This window comes from Anguilla rostrata, chromosome 2 (assembly GCF_018555375.3).
Source record: "Anguilla rostrata isolate EN2019 chromosome 2, ASM1855537v3, whole genome shotgun sequence".
NCBI classification, from domain to species: Eukaryota; Metazoa; Chordata; class Actinopteri; order Anguilliformes; family Anguillidae; genus Anguilla; species Anguilla rostrata.
This window is the reverse complement of record NC_057934.1, coordinates 46234693-46258462: the sequence shown is the minus strand read 5'-3', so window position 1 is coordinate 46258462 and position 23770 is coordinate 46234693. Positions and strand designations below refer to the sequence as shown.

Here is a 23770-nt window from a genome sequence, read left to right as displayed (position 1 = left end):
TGCAGAGAAGCTATGCTTCTTGTTTCATATTGTGTCACTAATTGACTGATAATATTGATGGTGAATAATTGATTGATGTCCAACACAATGATGTTTAGGTAACAATTTTCAAAGTAAAATTGGTTGACAATAATGTTAATAACAAAATATTTTTCAGCAAATGGTAGCCTTTCAAGTACCTTCTGCATCATTATCTTAGTGCAAAATTGGTGCACAATCCCTGCAGAAAAAGGTCTTTCATTTCATCCAGCTCGGTAATTCACTACATCAGCCACCATATCAGTAATCTGCTCATTTATTTTTCTCAAAAAATATCAGAATGAAGCAGCAAGAGTTCTACATGTTTAAAGAACACGTTAGACCTCCAACATCTGAAATGACTCAGACCAGAAACAGTTCAAGAAAGATACGGTCATCCTTAAGTTATTAACAGATGCTTCTGCATTTACATTTACCGACTGGTTTTAACTGGCTGTTGATACCACTAACTCCACCAGCTTTCATCCCACCATTACAAGTAGTGTAGTAATCTAATTATCCATTTCAATGCACAAAAAGATGAAAAAGAATATACATTCTCGTTATTTTTCCCTTTGGACTCAAGACTGAACACAGTGGCATCTCTGACTTAAGCCGCTTTTCCACTGTAGGGCCGAACCGTTACCAGGGCCACTCCGTGCCGTTCCGCGCTGCTCAGTACTCGTGGGAATGGTTACGGTTTCTGTGTCCACCGTCGGGCTGCTAAAACCAGGACTATGAAGTACCTAGTGAGGACAGCAAGTGACGCGGTGGATCAGCGACGACGTCCCGTTGTGAATGTAGGCCTAATATGCGCCAGTTGTTGTCGTCGCTCCCCATACTGTTTTATTTTTGCTATGTTATGTTATGTTTCGTTGGCTGGCGAAACGGACGACGATTCTGTGTATTTTGGTCTGTTTTTTGGTTTTTCTTTTTAGCGTATCCTCCACTGACCATCACTGTTGCTTGCATTAAAAAAACTAGCTACTAACTAACGCTTACATTACAGTGTGAAATATCATTATATAATAGCCTACCACTAACCTATTTATATAACGTGTAACCTAAATATTTTGAGCAGAATACTTACATAGCAATGATGAAATTTTATCTGTGTTCAGAGACAGTAAATCAACGAGTTCAATCCGCTTCTGTTTTGCTCCAGAAAACAATGTCAGATAGGTCTATCAGCAAATATACGGCTTAGCTATGCCCAGAAGTCCTCAATAATAATAGTATTTTCCAAGAAATTACGAAAAATCGTTAACAACGTTTCGTTAGGTGCAGCGTCTTAATGCGCAAGTGAATGCGATGATAAGAAAATTTTCGGTTACGCTGACCTATAAAACGCTATTCCAAAAGCAAAATTAGACATGTTATAGCCTACATCGTTAGAAAGCTTATACTCTCACCTACTGAATAAATGAATTGTCAATCAAGCCAGACTGTACAAAAAACAGCAACAACGCCGTAAACGATATGTGTGGTATTATGCACAGCTATTTTGAATGTACCCAGGCATCAAAAATGCGCGAAATATATTTCATAAACGTAGGCCTATTGTCCAAGACAATATATGACCACTCGGTCTCAAAAGGGACATCTCTACGCGTAAAACGAATGGTAAGCCTATTTTTTCAATATTTAGTCCCAGATATTGACTGTAGGATGACATGGTATCATTTTTTAAAACTTTGTCCCGTTTATTTCGTTATTCAGTGAGCAGCGTTTTCACTGCTGTATATCTTATGGCTATTGTCGGGTTTATCTTGTTGCTATGAGGGAATACGATTTTTGATTGGCATTTTTATTTATATTAGCTTCTCCACTGACCTAGCTTACGGAAGAGGACGTGAAGAGACTGTGGAGTCACAAAACTGACATATGCCTAATGTGAAACCAATCAGTGAATACATCATTAAGCCTGCACACCCGAACGGTTCTGCTGCACTGAGCACGGTTGTCTAACCGTGCCGAAAATATCGTGCTGGGCACGGTTTGTAATCGTTCCCCCGCCAAACCGTTTCCAGGTGGAAACACCATCAGAACCGTTCGGCCCTGCAGTGGAAAATGGGCTTTACTCACACCTTTTGGTATGGTGGCTATGGTCAGGTTTCAGTGGACTTTATTTATCATGTATGAAAGATGCTTCAAATGTCTGCCAGTGTAAGATGTGATAAAAGTACCTGATTCTGCTCCTTTGAAATTAAATCAAATTCTGTTTCTGCTCCTAATTACCCATGACATTACAGATAAGATTGTACCATACCATCAGGGAGGTTCAACAGAATTTAACCTAATTGAGTGGGGAATATAGGGGTACACTGGTGGAATTAGAAGAAGGCCTCTAAAACAACCAATCAGCCAGTGATGGAAAGCTGTTTCTTTCAATCCGCAGAACCCCGGCCCCTGCCGGAACCACATCAATATCAAGGCCCAATGTTGAGCAAAGCCTTTAGCCCATAAATCAAAAAACCACAAAAGAGAGACCACGGGGAAATAATCGTGCCAGAAGCTCCTTTTCATTTTGAGAGCAGAAAAAGCACTTTACTGGAGAAGCAGGCAAATATTTCTGAAAAATATTGTGTCTGTACATCCCAATCATGGGTGACAAACTCTGGTGTGCTTTCCCTTTCCATTCTCTTCCTGAAGCTTAATAAATACATCCTTGTTCCTGGTTTCAGTGGTAGTGAAAAACAGACCAGACCAGTTTTTCCCACAAACACCCTGGGTCCATTTTCTCTCTGTGAATGCCAGAACAGCACTTAACCGACCTCTTGACACAGTAAGCTCAAACACCCAGGTACAACCACTCATGATGCACAAACACTAAACAACCAATAAGATGTAAAAAAAAAATTTTTTTTAAAGTGACTTGCCATTACGTAAATGAAATATCAACCTTTCTTTAATCTTAGAGAGATAACATGCCTGCTGCAAACATCAAATAGTTATTAAGTGTGTTAAAAATGGCAGAAATCCACTATCTAGCCATATCTGTCATTAACAGATGCAAAAAATTTGTAATCAGTCCAGATATACATACTGCAATCCAAATTCCTGAATATGACATTCTCTCCTTGAATCGTGCAGACACTGTTGACCTGGTGCAGGGTAAAACTATACCAATAGGAAAAGGACCGCTTTTGTCAGAGAGACTATATTTTGATTTGGCAACATCAGCAAGCACATAGTGTATTATGGGAGACACATTACGGAGGAAACATAGTTTATGAGATTACACTTAATGCACTGCAGGCCTGTAGAGCAGCACGGTTGTATAAGTTGTGCCCAGGAGGCCAGGCTCACGTGATCGCTGGTTTACTCAGTGGCGAGCCGACACTGCAGAGTCATGCTTCACTGCCTTTCAGGCTGACCTATATCTGCCTGCCTCATGCCTCAGTCACGGCTCCAAGCCCTCACCGTGCATTTCCACAGGCTCGGTCCAGCACCCGACCACAGAGCTGGGCAGGCTGCAAACCAGCCAGGTCACACAGAGCACTGCTAGCAGAGCTCCCAGAGTTCACCAGCAACAGTTTGTTTATGATAGCTGCATGTATGTCCATGCCAGAATTTCATCATGCAAATAACTTTGCCGGTAAGTCAAGAGGCTTGTGCCTGAGTACTAATGCATTTCTGCATTAGCAGTATGCCAGTGATCTGACACTCAATTGCAGGGCAGGGAGAAAGTCAGATGGTGGCAGATGGTGCAGTGTAGCTAGAAAACACTGCTGACTAAAAATTTTTATACATTTGTTTGGGCACCACTCCTGTTTGCATTTGCTCCATGCAACAGTATACCTCACTTTTTTGCATTAAATGTAAACACTCTCTCTCCACTTCTGGATAAAATCAACTATAATTAATAATGTCATGTAATGCAATCATTGTATGATCTATGGTGAGATCTATGGTGTTGTCCAACAGGACATGTGGACACAGGTGGCACTTGCAGAGTTGGGATTCAATCCTGAACACAGGGTGCACCACTGCACTAAGGGCACGTGCCTCAGCTGGATTTGGCACTTGGATGCCACTTACAAGAAGTAGAGTTTTTTTATTTACAGCATATGTTGACTGAATGACAGAGTTGAGAAATATCAGGGTATTGCATAAACCTTCACACTTGCCCCCAACCAAGCAGGTCATTTTAATGGGATCTTATGTCTATTGATTTTGGCACACGAGGAGCAGATCGTTTCCCTGTTGGCATGACAATGACTGGAGGGGACACAAGGCTTCTCTGACACGCACAGGCTCAGCAAAACAAACTTGTGACCTTTCACCCTGCTGGCATACAGGGACCGTTTCCATCACTAGGGCTCCCTGTGACTTCAGACATGACCATTGTTAAAGAGAGGAGGCCCTGAAAAAGGGCTTCTCCTGTAGTGCAATGAAAGGAGACACGTATGCATGCTCCAATTCGCCACAGGACCCCACCCCCAGCTCCCCCCTTCCCCCCCCCCAAGAACATTCCTGGGTTCCAAAAATCATTTTGGCTCTCTTTCTCTTTAGCTCAGCTTCTTACAACTTCAACTTAATTCACCATTCCTTAACACATAGACAGAGTGCATCCCTCCACAATACTGGAATTACAGGAAAGAGAGTAAAACTGATGAAATAATGAAAGTTGAACAGTTAAGCCATGTCTGTGCACCATCTTCACAGAATCTTCACTTCTTGCCAAACTTCTGCCCCATTAGCCACAGAGCCCAAGTCTGCTAGCCCTCGCCTGGCAGCTGGAGCAGTCATTAGGTCAGGAACCATTAGAAAAGCAGGAGAAAAAGACTACAGGGAGTTTCATTGTGAAGGGAAAGGACCCCAAACAGCACGATCAGCCCCAGCTGCTTCTCAAGATCAGGAGCTTAGTAGAGGATTTTCCCTCACAGTAACAAAATGGAAATCCAGCCTAAAGATAACACACACCATAGATTATGTAAAACTACACAGGATAATTTATAAAACTTTATATTATTTGGAAAGAAACACAAACGTAGCAAATGTGTGAATTTTGGATTGCTTTTTAATGTAATCGGTTGTGTAAGTGCTAGTATATTTAAATGCCCATTTAGTTGTACAGTTAAGAACAGTCCTGTATGTAATGTCAGAAGAGAAGCCACAACACAAAGTCTGTAAATGTAGCTTGAGGGGTTGGTTATATTTAAAAACACATCTAAAATGGCTCCACTGTAATTCCTGGCCTGAATGTCAGGCTGAAGACGTGCTGCAACTGATTCTGTGAATAGATTTAACGCTTTCCACTTAGCTAGAAATCAGAGCATGCGTCCCAGGCCAGCTCGGCAGTCATCACTCACAGCACGGCACAGCTCATCAGGCTCTCAGAAACACATTTGCAAGGTCACACCCACTTCAACAACAATGCTGCTCCACTTTCAGTCCTTGTCCTGCGGTCAACAAAAATGCTCTGGACTGGGCCAGTTAAAAATAGGCACGTGCTCAGCCTCATCTAAAAATGGCTTCCCATTTGGACCAAGATGTCACGTGGCTGAGAACACCGCACTACTGCAGACTTCAGTAAAAGGACCTTCATTTTGAAAATCTTATCACTGAAAAAAATGTCCCTATCAATTCACCCTCAAAACTCCTTCAGAATTGACTAAATTCGACCCACACTTCTTAAGCTTTTATTATAACAGAAAGCATAAATAAAGGACAGGCCATGAATTGGGATAAATAATTTACATTCATTTATTATTTTTTCTTTAAATGTGTCCATTCAACACATTATTGTGGAGGGTGACCATGGTCAGTAGTTCATGACCTACAAAGCTGTGGGAATATAGGTTAGCTATGACATGCGTTCCACAGACGATCAGATCCTGTCAGGTTTACTTGATGAGAGTGTTTGAGGCAGAGAGCTCATTAAATATACACCATGCTGCGACAGGCAGATAGGGATTCACAACAAAGTGCCTTTTAAAAAGACATTTATTTATTAGCAGATCAGAGAACCTGAGATGGGCCCACAGATTATGTCTGTCTCTGGTGTGGCTCAATCCAAACCATGTGACCTGGCATTTTAAGCTCCACTGTGCCCAAAACATACTGAAAGCACTATTTACCCTTTAATCTTTCATGAAATGCTTTCATTAAATGCTGCCTACACACAATGGCTTGTGATCTTCCAAAAAGTTTGCAATGAAAATATAAGAAAATGATCAAAGGCCCAATAGGCCTGGCCAACATAAACCAAAACTGCCAACATGAGCCATAAAATGTATCTTTTATTTGATTCTCACAACTTGAATGTCCAATCATATTTTTAGCCATTTTCCATTGCTCTCAGTCAGTTCAGGAGAGTGCATACCAGCATGTGTTTTCCTTCATACTGCATTCAAGCTTGTTCACTCTGCAGCCCAATCACTAAACTTCACAGCCACAGGGTCAGAGTACTGTGCTTTTCACAGCTGGATCAGGCAGACTGCAGGCACCCAATTGAGTACGAGTAAATGAAGCAAAGAAATCGCCTATAAACTTAAACCCTCCCACTCTATGTGACAGTGGGGTAATTCTACATGGCCTTATATGACTCCTGCCCACAGTTACCACTAGCATGGTCAGGATAGAATTCCAGACCATGTGCGTATTACTGCAATAAACACTAGTGGTCTTTAGACTAGTGTGGCATCCATAAAGCTCCATGCATATTCCCATTTGATTTACCTTTTTCTATACCATAGAAATGTCTTTTTTCCTGAATCAGCTTGGTATGTTGTTTCTATCATTAACAAAGATATCAATATCATCTATAATAATTCCTAGTGTTAATGACCATTATGAATATGACCGTTGTGAAACTAAACTATTGTCAGTTTTCAACTAATAAAACCCTTCTATAGCCTCAAACTATTTGGATGTCACACAAGACTGACTTTTGGAAGTTAGGTGAAGCAGACACACTCACTGAGGTGTAGAGGAAAATCCTCTTTACTTAGGAAATGACTTTGGGTGGAGGCAGGATCCTGTGGCTGTTTGACAGGAAAGCGTCTGCAGTATAAACACAGGGACACCCTGTCCACATCCTGCACGGCCCTGTGTAATGTCCACCCCATCATCAGGCAGCAAAGCAGATGCCATTTTGCAAGATTACAGAGTTATTTCAATTGAATATAATTCAGTTTCTCGCCTTGCATTTGCTGTAGACAAATACTGTGTTACTGTTCATGTAGTGGGTACAGTGGGTGAGTAAATCTACTTCAGTGTTGGTCGGGGGTGCACTGGCTTTTTTACAATTCAGGACATGTATGCTTCCACAAGCGTGGGCTCTGCATCGGATCAGCCAGTAGAAAAAAAACCCCACTCTGACGCAATGTTGCAGTGCAGCACTATTATTATGCATGTGGCACAACACCCCATGCTCCACCTCAGCTAGATGCAGTCCCTCTGACCATCTAAGTACAGGGGAGCAGTAGAGAGGGAAAGCGTGGGACTAATATTCAGCATATATAGCTGGTGCCATCCCTTCTGGCACGTTGTACCTGATCGAAGCAGGGGGGCCCACCATCTCCAGCAGCGAAGCGAGATGCAGGACTGCAGATGGGCAGGAGACTGAAGCCACATGACATCCACAGTGCCAGCTGTGTGGCCACATGACCGAAGCTTCTCTCTCACACACCCACCCTCATCCCCACTGCTGAGGCTCAGGAGTAGACTGAGGTTTGATTCAATTGAGCAGGAATGCATTTAATTATGAATTTTCAACGACAAAATTAAGACAGTTCATAATCTTACACAGTTCAGTGGCTACTGATATTAATAAAAAATGCTGTGCTGTATGAAACATTTTACATTTTCATTATACTAGTGTCCTCAAAACATTAAGGTCCCCTGTTGATCAGAGGGGGAGTGACTGTTTTTGCTTGAGATGAAAAGGGTAAGAAACAATATAAATTATTTCACCAGAGCATTATGCATTATCTACTGTTAAGCATGTCTAAGAGATTCTAAGTATGTACTGCAAATCACTCATAACGAAGAGATTAATTACTGTACTGACCCAGTTCTTACAGGCACAAATAGGAAATATAAAAATGCATTTGAAAAATGAGTAGCTTTACAAAATCTGAGCACTATTAAAATGGGACTTACTGTAATAATTAGTGCTGGCAGAGTCTCTCTGCAAGGTGCAGAAGCCTTATGATATGCAAAGATGAAAGATTGATATAAATAGATCCCTCATTTTCATTAGGGCACCCTGCTATGGTAGACAGCATGTTTTTATGCCCAGTAGGTAGAACACTGTTTCCATGGCAACCTCTATAGTTTTGAGGGCTGAAGATAACCACCGACAGCTTCAAAATTCAGCCTGAGCATGTTTTTACCACCAATCTAACTCAGTCAAATTTAAGTTGCAATTTCAGTTCATTTCAGTTTTCTTTTTGAACAAATCACAGGTGTGTGCTTCCATTAAAGACATTTAAAAGCATTGGAATGAGAAGCGGTCTTTATTCAATAAACAAATGGACTTAATTCATTGGCAACAATGGAGCTAACCATCTGGAAGGGGAGATAGCCCTTCACAGAATGAGGGGGGCTGAATTATAATAAACTATGTGAAGCTCCTGGGGAGCCCAATGCACATGTACACACATACATGGGTACATGTGCGTACACACTCAGTCACTCTGCTCAGCCACTTCTCCTCTATCAGGAGGCCATGTTGTGACACAAGATATGAGTTACAGCTTTGATGTAGTAAAAAAAAAACATGAATTTAGCATATTGACAAAACATTAGATGGTTAGTTATCCATTGTTAGTTATCCACAAGTTATGGTTCTATGCAAAACCAGAGCTATTTCAAAACCTGGAGACTACACTTTTGGTGAAGACAAAATATTTTTCAAAAACTGAATGTGGTGCCTAAAACATTTGCTCATTTCCACAATTTGAAGGGACTGCAAAAATGCAGAAATAACACTATGGCATCACAGTAGCCAACTAAGTGACATGCTTTTTGGAGGATTTAGAGATATGGGAACCTAACCTTTATGTGGCAGTGGTCCAGTCCAGTGGTGTCTTGACACTTAGGCTTACTCCCACACAGTCTGCACTGATAATCACACCACTGTCATTGTGTCTGAGTTAACAGTCATGGATCTGGCTACTTTTCTATTTTACTTTGAAGACAGTGTAGGCTGAAGATTTATTTGTCTCTGAATCATCTCTGTTGTATTTATTTCTCCATTTACTTTGCACAGCTTGTGGGCACTTGTTCAATTAGCTATTTATTTAATTGTAAATTCAAGTAAAGCATGATAAGGACATTGTCTAAAGCAGCCTGACTACAAACTGAACCTTTTCTTTTTCTTCCTTGTTCTTCATGGTTAAACTGTTCTTAAATGAGCTTCTTTACTAAAAGAAACTAGACTTTCATTTTCTATGGCAAAAAGTTTTAATTAAGAACAAATCAGAACATGATACCTTATCATGTGGTAAATTTTGAATATTGTGTCGACAAGACTGTTGCTTAGTTTGTATTTGTTCTTTCTAAACTACCTTTTCACAAAAACGTATCTAGCTAGATTTATACACGTTTTAAAATGTCCCTATCACATCCCACACCAATACATTTACATTTTCAGCTAATACGTATTAATTTCGGAGAACAAACGTTTAATAATATATGATCAAATTTGCGAACTACCAGCATCATGTTTTACACAAATTCGGTTCTATTGGCTAACTTGGCGGCAACACCTTTTTATAGCCAATCTGAATTCGCCATTCTACGCATGTACAAAATAACAGCAGCTTCTGTTTTTATCGTGCATAGGCTACTTCATTTGCATGTACCTGTCCTCTGTGCAGTTAGAGGACAGGATCTTGATAACGTTTACTCAAGTCGCTGATAGCGTTTAGTCAGCATAAAGGGTGGTTTTCTTTTTTGCTGCAGTTCTCTGAAAACTCACGTTTCAATCGGGGGCGGGGCAGCCAGACTGACATCACCCATCTGTATAAAAGCTGCAGCTGTGACTTGGGATTCAGGCTGTCTGAGGCTGCAGTTGAGAAAAATTCCAGCTCTGCACAAAGAAACAATTCAAGCATCATACACATACCATAAAAATACCACCAATCTACAGAAAAACATCAACGAAACAAGACTGATAGAATAACCTCTCTGAACCAGCAACAATGACGGCAAACGGGACCAGCGACATGCTCAAAATTCAATTTGGGCTCATAAATTGTGGAAATAAATACCTTACCGCTGAAACATTTGGGTTCAAGATAAATGCCTCTGCGACCAGCATGAAGAAAAAACAGATCTGGACCCTGGAGCAGGACGGGGATGACTCCAACAGGGTCTTCCTGAAGAGTCACCTGGGCAGGTATATTGCAACTGACAAGGATGGAAACATCACAGGTGACAGCGAAACACCCGCCGAAGACTGCAGGTTCATTATCATCGCTCATGATGATGGGCGCTGGTCTCTGCAGTCGGAGCCTCACAAGCGCTACCTTGGCGGTACCGAGGACAGAATCACGTGTTTTGCTCAAACGATCTCCGTGGCAGAGAAATGGAGCGTCCACATTGCTATGCACCCACAAGTCAACCTATTCAGCGTCACTAGAAAAAGATATGCCCATTTAAGCTCGAAACAAGACGAGATTGCCATTGACAGGGATGTCCCTTGGGGCGTCGACTCCTTAATCACTTTGGTTTTTCAAGACCAGAGGTACCACCTGCAGACCTCAGACAACCGGTTCCTCCAAAATGATGGTACATTGGCCGCTAAGCCTGACAAAACCACCGGCTACACCCTGGAGTTCAGGTCGGGAAAGGTGGCATTCAGAGACTGTGGAGGGAAATACCTGGCGCCCTCTGGTCCGAGTGGAACCATGAAGTCTGGCAAGAGTTCCAAGGTTGGAAAAGACGAGCTTTTTGTGCTGGAGCAGAGCCATCCTCAGGTGGTGCTCACTGCCGGTAACGACCGAAACGTGTCCACCAGACAAGGTAAGTCAATAATGGCCTCATTTTAGCAGATGCGTGTAGAGAAATGTGGAAGCGTAAATTTCAACGAAAAACTAACATTTTGAGGTAGGCCTATGCTATCAGAATACCACAATGGTGTGCTTGCGTGTTAAAACCTTTGCAAGGAGAAAAGAAATGTCTGGCTTTAGTTAGTGAATATGATAAAATACAAGCCTGCAGGAATGTTATGATTTCCTCCGCCATCCGAAAGGAAATTGTAGCCTACACCAAATATCAGATTAGGATAGCACTAAATTTGGCATTGCACCCCTTCCCTCCAGTAATAGCCGAAGGGTATACAGAAAACAAAGGAATGGAAAGTTCATACAGATTAACTTTCTTTTCTCAATCTTTTTTTTATTATTACGTGAGCTGTTCCTTTAAAAACCACAAAGTTCTTTAAAATAACAATTTATTTAGCAGCCATGTTTAGCCAAATTTATTCATTATTGCTGATATTTTACTAGTATTTTTACTTAACGTGAGTATAAAACTAGGCGTTTCTGTTCTCACTTTTAATTGTGTGTGAACCGTAAACTAGAACTTGTGACAAAAAAGAACGATGACTATGCAATAAATAATTAGGCTTATATTTAGATTAAGCATACAGACATGCGCATAATCGTGCATGCACGCAAGGCTGTACAACACTCTAGATGTCTGGTCCATGTATGAGAGGAAGAACAATATTATCTTTTAATGATGAAATGGCTTAACACTTATGACTAGGTCCCATGGAACTAACATTTGTGATCCTGTAAATGCAATGGAAATTAGGTAGAGCCATGACAAGCTGATGATGAAGAGGACCATCTCAGTCTCAGAAAAATGTATTTAAATGAACCTACTTCATATAATTGAATATAATAGTTTTCACAACTTTGGATGCGATAAGTATCACTCGGGATAAGGACCGGTGAATAATGGCTACCTTTTGCCTCAAAATGTTATCCATTACAAAATGCTGTCGATTGAACCAGTGTCCTTAGTATGCATATACTTTTAAAGCTACAGTACAACCTAGCTATAGTTACTTAAAGCCTTATGATATAGACAATCATAAAATTGCTGAGAAACTAGATTGTTTAAATTTCTTATGCAATATCTTCTTACGTTGGGAGATTTTAAATGGCAGGTGATCTAAGAGATAATGTGCAATATTTGATATACTACAAGAAAAAACAAAGAAATTACAAAACAGTTTTTAAAAGTATAGCAAATAGATGAGATGGCCTTTCATATTTATAAAACATATAAATTCATTTTGATTATGTATTTTACACCACTGAATTTTAAAATGCTAGAGGGAAGGGAGGCAAGAATGTAAAAACACAGATTTATTCAGTAGATAGTATTTCATGTTAACAGGCCTCACAGGATAACAAGTCATCTTTGGTTTGTAAAAAAAAAAAAAGAAAGATTTCCTCCATTCAAGATGGTGATGTACGAGTTCAGTGCTGTTTCACACATGGTCCTTATGAGGCTATTCATTACAGACTGCTGAGTGGGCGCCAAGAGCAAGGTGGTCACACGTGGTCTCTGTAAAACAGGCCAAGATGGGGACCCGCCTCCTGTTTACTGTCTTTGTTTCTCAATGAGCTCTATTTGAGCCTGATGTGAGGCTGTGCTGTGAAGGGTTTTGTGAATTTGCTGTGCTCTCCTCACTGGGTATTGCACATTTGAGATGAGCAGGGTGTGTTACGATCTATAGGCGAGTCTCTGTGGCACTCTGCTCATAGAAGAAGAGTTGCTGGCTGCTCCTCTTGCTGTATCCCTTATGGCCTGTGTTAAGCCTCTGCTGGTCTCTGAGCCCATTTCTGCTGCTACACAGGGGGAGGCGTGGCTGATAACTGTGCCACATCAGTGTGTGTCACTGCGCTCCCTTTTGGAAAATTGCAAGTAAAGGCAGATTTTGGAGAGATAATAGTCACGCTGTTGTGCGAGGGGGTGGGCTTGTGTGTTTGGAAGGGAACAAAGGTGTGAGCTCACTGAAGCTGCCCACGTGCTCCAGCTGAACAATGGAGCCTGCCACATTAACCTTAGCATGTCAGCAGCTGACAAAATCATTTGCACACGAGAGGAAATGTGTTTTGAAATATGAAGCTGATGAGTGGCCTATAGGTTTTCCTTCAGTAAAGATCTGGTGATACCAGACTGTGTTTCAGACTGGGATAAATTCAGAAGACTAACTTGAAGGAAAAAAACTAACTAGAATCTTTTTTTTTTTTTCTCCAAACGTGGTTAAAATTCCATTTGACAGCTGGCCAGTCTAAGTATCCCTGATTGTGCTGTGTGGTTAGAATGACTCATTATGTAGCTATGCTTCTTGCCATGTTTTCCATTTAAATGCTCATTTCTGATTATTGGAAAATCTCCTGCATCTTGTTTGTTGTGCATGATGAATTCTTGGCCCACTAGTCACTGTGGCTGTTAGATGTCCAAATTTTTCCAGCCACCCCACTTTTTTGACAGACACAACACCAAGAAATGATGAAGTACATATAGGCTAAAATCTAAGGTTAATACCATAAACTCAATGAACACTGATCTCTGCTTCTTTATTGCTCACTCTTGATTGTTTTCATTTTGTTTCACCGGCACATGCCTTTTAATGCCAACAATATTCCACCTCATCTTTCAGTAACTTTACAGCAGGGTACCAGGACACTCAACTTGGCTACTCTATGTAAGTTTACCTCAGAAGAGTGTAGATCAGTGGTAACCAACCATGTTCCTGGGGAACTACCATTCTGTAGGTTTTCATTTCAACCCTAATTTGGCTCACCTGACTCTACAAATTAGCAGCATCTGAAGCTGTTCAATGAGATGTGTTTTTTAGGGTTGGAGTGAGAAAGTATAGGATGGTAGAACATAGTCAGAGTTGTACTTGTATGCTGGGCTGACATGGAGAGCTTAGTGAGTGTTCCTATTTATCTGGCTAAAGCTTGGTTGATCAGAGTAATTCTTCACATTCTCTCAAGGTTATTTTACATAGTGTATGTAGCTAAGCTGTCAGCACCATTGTTTTCACGATTTAGCGATATGGATATTTTGGCTATGGAACCACAGTCTTAAAAAGCTACCCGCCACTCTGGCTCGCTAAATTAACCCACCAATTCTAAAGAAATCACCAACATTTTATGGGTGGTGGGTGTTAATTTTCCATCCTTTTGGGAATGTTAGCCTGAAGTCAGCTTTTTATGGCACACTGACCTAATGTCATGCCTACTACCCAACTTTCCTTTAAATACCCTAGTGGCAAATGTCTGTGTCCCCCATGCCCCAGTTTTCATAAATGCATGTCATTTATGCAGGGAGACCATTTTCCTTGCCAAACTACTACCTAACAAGCCTCCATTTGGTGTTTTTTTTTTGTTAAGTGAAAATAGGATAAATGCCTGATCCATGGGGCCAGTTGTAATGATGAGTGCATATATGCGTGTTTGGAAGAGGCCTGAATTGAGGATGGTAGTGTTATGAGTGGGGGAGGGATCGTGTGGCGGTAGATGTGAGCTGTGCCGTTTCTCCATAAACCTGTAATGTACCATTTGTTTGGCGATGACTTCCTCAGTGTAAATTTGGCAAGACCTAGTTACCTATTTGTGAAAGATTTTTCACAACTTGGATGAGCGAGGACTCATCTCACTTAGCACAACTGAGTATTGGTGCCAGTGTTGAGGAACTTTGCTCTTCTGGGATGTTTTTAAGCGTCTGCACCCCTCTGTCTCCTCCTCCTCTGCTGACCGCCGTCTCCACTATGCAACCATTTTGAACCATGTGTTTCTCATCTCTTCCATTTTACCCCCTTCATTCATGTTGGCATTTTTTGTGGAAACTTAATCTTTCCGTGGAGGCCTTTCCAGGTTTCAAGTTACTATGGACTTTATACTAAGTCTTTACAGCAGTACAATGCTAAAATGTAGAAAAAAGAGATTAAGAAATGTATGAACTTTCATATGGCAGTTAAATGTAGGCTATAGTGCATTTAAAAAAAAAAATCTTGAGTCTACATTTCCTAACAATGCACACAGCATTTTTGCCTGTTCTTCCTGATTTCTCAAATGCAGCACCAGGTTGAATTTCACCATGATTTGCAGTAACACTATGGACATTGTAATCATAGCCATTTGGGAATTGGAGCCAGTCCAAAATTTTTCCTATACATTAATGTGATAATCTGTTGACTTACAGGGTCTGGCCAACTGGTCTGTGTTCTCATTGTGTCAGACAGCTACAGAGAGACTAAATTTCATGTTTGGACTGGTGATTCACTAACTTAGCATAACGTGAAGAGTTCCAGAGCTGCGATAGCCTGCAAGTTCATTTAGGGAGTAATGGACACAATGTGTAGTATTATCTGAGCACCACTAACCTCCAGCCACAACTGGAAACCCCTTCTTGCTTCATGATTTGGTGTTGTGCCTGTGTTTCATGGCATGTGTGGGAAGTCAGAATTCCTTGGGAGATGGGCTCAGTGTAGCGTTGCTGTGATTACGAGGGAGGCTGGAGGGGCACTCTTGAGGTCACACCACAGGTCAGCAGCTTCAGTGTAGGAGGAGTCATTGGGCCATGTGATCTGCTGTGCCCTGCAATGAGCTGTGGAGACCAGCTGAAAGATGGCAGCTTCTCAGGAAGCTACTCAGTTTCTCAAACATGACTACAAATCCAGTCAAGTAAAGCTAATTAATGTTCTTTAAATCTTCCTTCTGTTCATATGTTGACTTCACCTGCTTAGGTCTGTTATTTACATTTTGTTTTTTAGTGTATCAACCTGCTAAAAAAGAAAAAAACAAGCGGTGAATATATTAGTTTACTATACCCATGGTGTACTGTCCTTGTAATTTAGGCATGGACCTATCTGCTAACCAGGATGAGGAAGGTGATCAGGAGACCTTTCAGATGGAGATGAGTAAAGAAACGAAGAAGTGTGCTTTCAGGACATGCACTGGTAAATACTGGACCCTCACTGCCAACGGAGGACTGCAGTGCACAGCCTCTACCAAGTGAGTTCTGAGTTCACCACGTCACCCCACTCAGCACTCTCCTCTCTGGGGAGGCAGGCCCTTCTCAGCCCCATTCTTCCTCCCATACACCCGTACAAGTGAGGTTACACTCCCTCTGGCTTTAATGCGTCAGTGCTCAGTCAGTTTGTTATCCAGTCAACTCAGTGTCTGTCCTGACACAGGCATACTGCTGTGGGCTAGGTCCTGGCTGGTCACTATGTGGACTGGTATTCCATCTCAGTTTTATGTAATCAGGATTTATCAAGCTGTTTGAGTTGTGCTTACTTGAGAATTTGCTGTCACTTTTTAATTTTGAGGGTAAAAAAATGGTATGAATTCAGACTTTTCACTTGGTGAAAACCAAAACCACCATTGAATTTGAATTCGGTCTGTGTGCGATAGAAAATTTCTTCAGCATGACCAGTGTAGAAGAGTAGACTTGGGACATGCTCTAACAGTATCTAGCTTCATTTAGGCGTCATGATGGTAATTCACTGCATTATATTTTGTGATAATGGAAAGCAATGATTAGATTAAGGCGCCTGTGTAACATGGATTGAGATTAATTTATCTGCATGACACCCGCTCTAAACCAACTGATACAAATGAGCAGAAGAGTCTTAAGGAGTCCACTGGAGAGTTATTGATCAGCTCATTCAATTAAGAGGCTGCTTCCTGTCCATTATGCTGAAACTAAAATCCTAATGGAAAGGGTTTTTTATGATTTGCCTTACAAATTTGCACCCATATCAAACACATCAAGGTTTCATGTTCACATATGCCATAGCCTTCAAGGGTTGAAGAATGTTTTTAGGTTCACAGTAAAAACCCATTTTTCTCTTAAAAACCCATCTCTTAAGGTATATGCTATAAACTTTTAATAAAATGTATTGGATGTTTGTGATTTAGCTGAATGACTGATTCATCCATTACCATACAAATGTTCTGCATTTGTATTTTTTGAAGCAGAAATGAACTAAAATAAGTTAAATATCTGTTACCATTCTTATTGTGCCTGCATACATAGGTTCCTTCCAAAAATGTCATGCTCGTGATATTACAAGTCCACCGTGTATTAATTTAACTGCTTAATTGGTTGAAAATAAAACCTGCATACAGAGTGGACCACCGGGGCCAGAACTGCCTGTGGATAATGGTGTGTTCCTGGAATGGGCAGTTCAGTTGGAAATGCAATTTAAGTAATATTGGGTGTTCTTAAGATTTTTAATATTTGAGGGTGAATAATGAGGACACACTCTGAAGTGACATTTTTCAAGTTAAATATGTAGTCATATATTTAAGTGGCCTGTGCATTAATGTACCGAATTATGTCCCATTAACGGATTGAAACTACACTTTTTGTTAAATCCTTTGGAAAAAAAAAAAAAGTTCCTTGATCCTTGTAGACAGTAACTTTGCTCATCACAGAGAGCTTATATAGTATGTTTAGATTTCGGCAAGTGACCTGGTCACCCCTCACTCCAACGCATGATGACATGTGGCGGTCATTGTTGTGACATTACAGCCTAGCTGCTAACAGAATGGCAGAGACCAAGTGAGGACAGCTGTGCATAAGCCCTCTTGTCTCACAGAAGAACTGAACCATAGCCACTTCAGTTCATTGGGGCAGATTCTGCTTCTCATGAGCCCATTCAAGTGGAAAAAGACTTGACTTCAAAGGCAGGTGACCTGGCCTTCTGTTGAGCCTTTTTTAAGCTTTTCCAGCAGGAAAGAGGAAATGCAGTCCAGCCATCACTTAGAATTATATGTAGTTGTGCCATATAGTTAATAAATCTGGATGAAAGGGTTTTTTTCCAAGGTATAGGGGATAAAGCACTGTGATCCTCAGATCTTATTTTTAGTTTTACATCACAGAATTTAATTGGTCTTCATCTGACTGTACCGAATGGATCCTCATTGCAAGATGCATTTTCCTTGCCAGGTCTGCCAACTGTTACTTCGACATTGAGTGGCGTGAGAAGAAAATCACCCTCAGAGCTGCAAATGGGAAATATGTGGCAGCTAAAAAGAATGGGCAGCTGGCAGCCACTGTTGAATCAGCGGGTGAGTGTTGGGACCAATTTGAAGTCTACTGGTACAATGGATTCTTGGTGTAAGGGGATGTTTGTGCTACAAGCAGATTTTTGTGTCTTTCTAAAGAAGGTCAATGATTTCAGACCACTTGAAAATTCCATTTTGTCATGAAAACTAAAACCCTACATTATCCTTATTTCTTTTGGAAAGGTCATGCAACATTACTTCAGTGAGGGTTCCTGTTTCTCATTGGCTACTAAAATCAACTTATCAATGTTGGGAAGCTATAAACAAAAATGTGGTATTAAGTGAGAGGGTTCAGTGCTGTAGCAAAAAAAACATTTGAAAGTGTTCTGATCTCTCTTCCAGGTCAGACTGAGGAGTTCCTTATGAAGCTGATCAACAGGCCTATCATCGTCTTGCGTGGAGAGCATGGCTTCATCGGCTGTAGGAGAGTGACTGGGACTCTGGACTCCAACCGCTCCTCCTATGATGTATTTCAGCTGGAATTCCATGATGGTGCCTACAGCCTTAGAGGTCAGTCTCACAGGTGTAGGGCAGAGGAGAGGGGGTTTCGGAGAATCTGACAAAAAGGCACTCAAGAAAATCTAAAGAAATAGACAAAAATTTAGCTTAGAGGAAAAGTCATGAGGAGGGAGCATAACGAATTTCATGACTACAGGTTTATCAATTTCAATTTTTTTGTGACAACGGTCAAATTGACCGCTGTGGCGTTTCTAGTATTAACTACTTTGTAACCTTGCAAACACCCAATTTCTAAATCAACGTTCGCTAGGCCTATAGATCACCTATCGTATAATTAGTAGATCTATCATGTATACAATAACCCATTAAAAATCACAATCCATTTAAAAATGACAAACATGTTCATTTATTAGTAATTCATAGTAAAGGGAAAATGACCAAATCTGCATCTGTGTTACTTTGAGCTGGAATGTGTGTGCTTGCAAGTATGTATGTGTATACATACCTTTCTCTAGATTAATTATCCTATGGTTCATAAATTTATATGCATTATCATTATCAGTTACTCATAACAGTACAAGAATAAATGATAGCTCAACAAAAAACCATTTCAACTGAGTTGAATTTGAGATGGAATTTTGAATAAAGAGAAAGTGACTGTTATGGAAATGAAAGGTTGGTCTCACCTGATTCTGCATTGCTTTGTGCTTGTGTTCTTCCTGGTCTGTCCTGACTGCTCACCTTCCTCCCCAGATTCCACTGGGAAGTACTGGATGGTTGGGAATGAGTCTTCAGTGGTCAGCAGCAGCGACACCCCTGTGGATTTCCTGCTGGAGTTCTGTGATTATAACAAGCTGGCCATCAAGGCTCCTGATGGCAAGTACCTGAAGGGAGACCATGCTGGCGTCCTGAAAGCCAATGCAGATGCCCTCGACAGCTCCACTATGTGGGAGTACTAGAAGCACTTTATCTACCATTGTGGCTTTTTCATTTTCTTCATTTAGTTTGTTTAATTTTGATTCTCAGTTTGCATGCATGTGGGGATTAAATGGTTGAGGGGGTGATGCACTTGTCCCGGATGACTGAAGCTGGCCTGACTCCTGTGGCTCCCCTCCACCCAGCCTTTAGTATCAGAAATGTAATGACAAAAGCTTTCTTCCTGACCTTTGGGAAAAGGGGTCTGAGATGGCAATATCCCCATATTTTGTTGTTGATATGAAATAACTAAGGCAAAAAGTATTTTTTTGCTTTGATTCTCAGAGTTCAATCCAGATGAGTAATGTGTCACTGTTAAAGTTTTTTTTTATTGCCATTATTCTCTAGTCTACTGTTACTCCAGTCATTTTTTTTTTGCCAAAATCCTGGTTGATTGGATTGATTCCTAGTAAAAACTAGGACATTCTATTCTTTCAGAATTTTTCTGGAATTTTGAAATGGTGATAATGTTCACAGTCAGTTGCCAATTATTTTTGAGCCGTCCATGAAAGAACCACCTGAAAATGACCACTTATATTTTAAGTGTTCCCATTTTGCCAAACTTTTGCTCTGAGATCAGACATCTCTTCTTAATTTTCACCTAATCCTCAGCCTTGGGTCAGTGTGCAGTTGGGTTGCCTTTTGACATTAATATAAATTTGGAGTGAAGCCAATCTTGACTATTCCAGCATGTCTTAGAGAAAGACCATTTGTTCTAAATAAAAAAAACATTAAAAAAAGATGTGGAATATTTAGTCAGATTGTAAAACTAGCATGTGCTCAGCATTTACAATGTAAAATCAGGTGAGCACTTGTAATATTTAACAGCATCTGTTTGCTGTTGGGAATCTGTATTTGATTTTGTCATGTTTGAGGAACATAGAAATGTTAAAACCAGTGTTGAACTTCACTTATCACTGTGCACAAAGCTGTTCTTAATTAAGTGAACTAGTCGTGATATTGAAAGGCGGGTTGCTTGTATGATATGGACTTGATTTTCTTTTGTGTGCCATAAGTTTCTTTTATCTTGTCAGATGGAGAATATCCTAAACTGGAAATTTATTTTGGAGTGCTGGGTTTAAGTGGAATGCTTATAGTCACTCATCTCAATGGACCGTAATGGCTCAAGAGCTAACAAAAAGCAGGAGGCAATACTGATATGAACGTGACTTTAAATTCAGTCTGGCCCTACAACTGTCCAGTGATTTAAGCGCTATCCTCTGATATATGGTGTGTAGTTATAGGTCTGGAATTTGTATAAATTGCAGATCTGAAGAGCCGTTGCTTTCAAAAGTAAATGACTCACCTTCACCGTTATGGCCCTATGGTGAGACTGTGTTCCACTGCAGCTGTGATGCACAAGCTTCAAAGGCATGAGTTATTGGACATTTCCAGAGTTTTACGAGAATAATTATGACATTTCTAGAGGCATTACCATGGAATAGTTTTGTAACGGGGCAGGTGAAGGATCACTCAATATTCTATCAAAGAGCTCAAGTGAAATCAGGCTCTGAACTGCTTTACCACACAATGACTGCTATCAGGAGTCAGACTGATCTGGAAAAGTTAAATAGCTGTTTTGAGACTTTTTTAGTCAGTGATGTTTACAGGTTAAAATGAATTCATGACTGGAGAAAAGGATGATCCTATATGCAGCTTATTTGTAAACCTTGGTGTGCAATTAAATGGGTAACTTTGCTAGATGACTACCAAACTCTGGCTTCAAACCCTTGGAAGGGGTATCCATTTGCTGCTCTGTTTTAGCACTGGTGCTAAACAACACTAAACACAATGAACCTTTTATAAAATGACTGGAAACTGGTGTTGTCCTTGCATCCACATAAGTAACCACACATAACTGGAAATCAATAAAGAGATTTTATCAGACTGATAATCGGTGTAAAATGCATAGCAATGCAAATCACTTGCACTGCAAATTTGGTGAAGTTGGAAATAAAACTTTTTTTTTTTAGCCTGCGGCCACAGAACCTGCATTAGTGGGAACTGCCCCACAAGTGCTCCATGAATGTCATCTTATGTTTTCTGTCATTAGGGCAACTGTTCTGTAGATGGGAAGGTGGCTGTTTGTGGGAGGTGATTTCTGATCAAAGGGAATGATAATGGTTGTGCCTTACTCTGAGTATACAGGCGAAAGTAGCTTTTTTTATTTCCCAGAACATTCCGCTTGTGTATTTGAAAACCTGAAGTAGCTTCTGTTTTTGTTTGACTTTTTTTTTCCTTTGTGCCATTTGTATGACTTAAGCCTAATGTCAAGTAAAGTTTAAATATGAAACTTCCTGTTGTCCTGGTGTCTTTGTAGATTATGTAGGTGTCTTTGGTGACATTGTAGATTATGAAGGAACAGTGTGTTTAACTCCCTCTCCCAACACTCCCTCTCCCAAGTACATTAAAAAGGAACTACGATAATGGGATCTTAAGTTCTTAAACTATCAAAAGCTGTTACAGGTTATTTCAATTGAAGTTTCTGAAATTAGCCCTTCTAATGTTTTAATAAATTACAGGTGTTTGAAATGCATCCACGTGATGAGTTTATGGGTTCAATATGCACAAATGACTGAGACTGACTCTCTTACTAGTATCGCCGGTTTTGGTTTAGACCCTTGAATAAACCTGATAGACCAAAAGCAGACCAAGCGGCTGAGGACATGCTGGTTTGGGTTTTGTCTGGTACCGATGGTGACGGCCGAGTACAAAGACACCTTTGGGCCTCTGAATGTTTACTTTGTAACTCAATCTGCTCACCACAGAGTGCAAGAATGCGCTGGTTTTTCTCAGAAGAAAATCATCTTTGGCCTTTTCTATCAAAGAGTTCTTTGTGATTTTTGTTTTTTATGGTCCAACTTTTTACGCAATATTTTGGCAAGAGATAATTTTCCAGGACAGGAAATGGCCTCCTTTCTCCAAATAAAATTTGAAAAGAGGGGACGTGTTAAATCCTTTTTGTAATTTCACATTATACTTTAAATACATTGATGCAATGGCCAGGATTTATACAATGCCACTCCACACACATTTAATATTAGACAGTATGCCTTCAATGTTGTATAGCTCTACAGCTGAAGATGCTTAAAAACTCCAAATGCAAGAGCAGGCACACCTCTTAATTACATAGCAACGAGAGATGAGCTCACTCCTCCAACCTATACTATGCTTCCAGAATCAAAGCAAAGCTTGATTTATCTCAAGGAAAGTATATCCTGAATAATAGCTTGCCTAGCCGCTGGCAGGATGTAAGAAATACACATCTACATTCTCCGTACTCACCAGACCTGATAATGGTTCATATGTGAAGCCCCCACACTTCCCCTCGCCCTCTGGGTAAGTGAACCTCTTGTCCTTAATGAAAGAGAAGCGGTGAGCCCACCAGAGCAGACATCTTATACACTTCACTTTATTCACCAACAAAAACAGGCAATTGTATCCAAGCGACATAAATTGTCCACAGAATTCACTCACTACTTTTACGGCATTTACCCACCTTGTGTTGTGTCCAGCAAATGACAAGCTGCAGAGAGAAAAACCGTTCTTCTGGAATGCAGCAGGCAGAACGAGGCACAGCCTCTAAACTGAGGGAAATAACTGTACACAGCTGCATGGAGCAAGGTGAGAGCGGTCTAGAAATACGTCACTATTTTACTGGATTAAATGAACCAGTTATAGGGAAAACCTACATGGCTACAGACATGACATGTTCTGAAAAAAGACTGCATGAATTAGGCCATTATTCTGAATAATTTGCAAAGAAGTATACTGATGAAATAAAGAGATTCATCTCAGCATATAGAAATAAATGTCCTTAAAATCTAAACTACAGGTATTTCAAAGCATGTCTTCTTGTGGAAAAAAGTTGTTGAAACTCTGCTTCTGTGTTGATGCTCTTATATTCTGAAAGGCTAAAATAATCCCTGCATAAAAAGTAATGGGTTGTCTTTTTGAGAATGCATGTATGGCCTTCATAGTTTCAGTGCATTGGTCTACTCCTGTTATTGGGAGACCGTTTGTCGCTATTTTAAGAAATATAAAAACAGAGTTGCCAAAAAGCTCTGTATTCATCCATAGCAGCCAGTTCCTTGGGCAAACTTAGTCAGCACTTCAGACATGTGAGACCACCGTTTCCATAGAAACCACAGCTCAATAATGACCGGGTTGGGAATTGGGGATGGGGGGGGAGGGAGGGGTGAAAGCCATTTTAAAAGTAGGTTAGGAGGGGTGGTGTCTTAAAAATGTAAAAACCATTA

The 23770-nt window shown here is 40.6% G+C and overlaps 2 protein-coding genes across 3 annotated transcripts in view; one reads left to right on the top strand and one right to left on the bottom strand.

Annotated features, from left to right (window-relative positions):
• Positions 1–23770, bottom strand: part of fbxl18 (F-box and leucine-rich repeat protein 18) — a 121201-nt gene that overhangs the window by 47504 nt on the left and 49927 nt on the right. The window lies entirely within an intron of this gene.
• On the top strand, positions 10012–21804 carry LOC135248211 (fascin-like). The gene is made up of 5 exons (XM_064322564.1): positions 10012–10995; positions 15860–16016; positions 17959–18080; positions 18420–18587; positions 19290–21804. The coding sequence occupies exons 1-5, from the start codon at positions 10173–10175 to the stop codon at positions 19493–19495; spliced, it is 1476 nt and encodes a 491-aa protein (XP_064178634.1). The 5' UTR covers positions 10012–10172; the 3' UTR covers positions 19496–21804.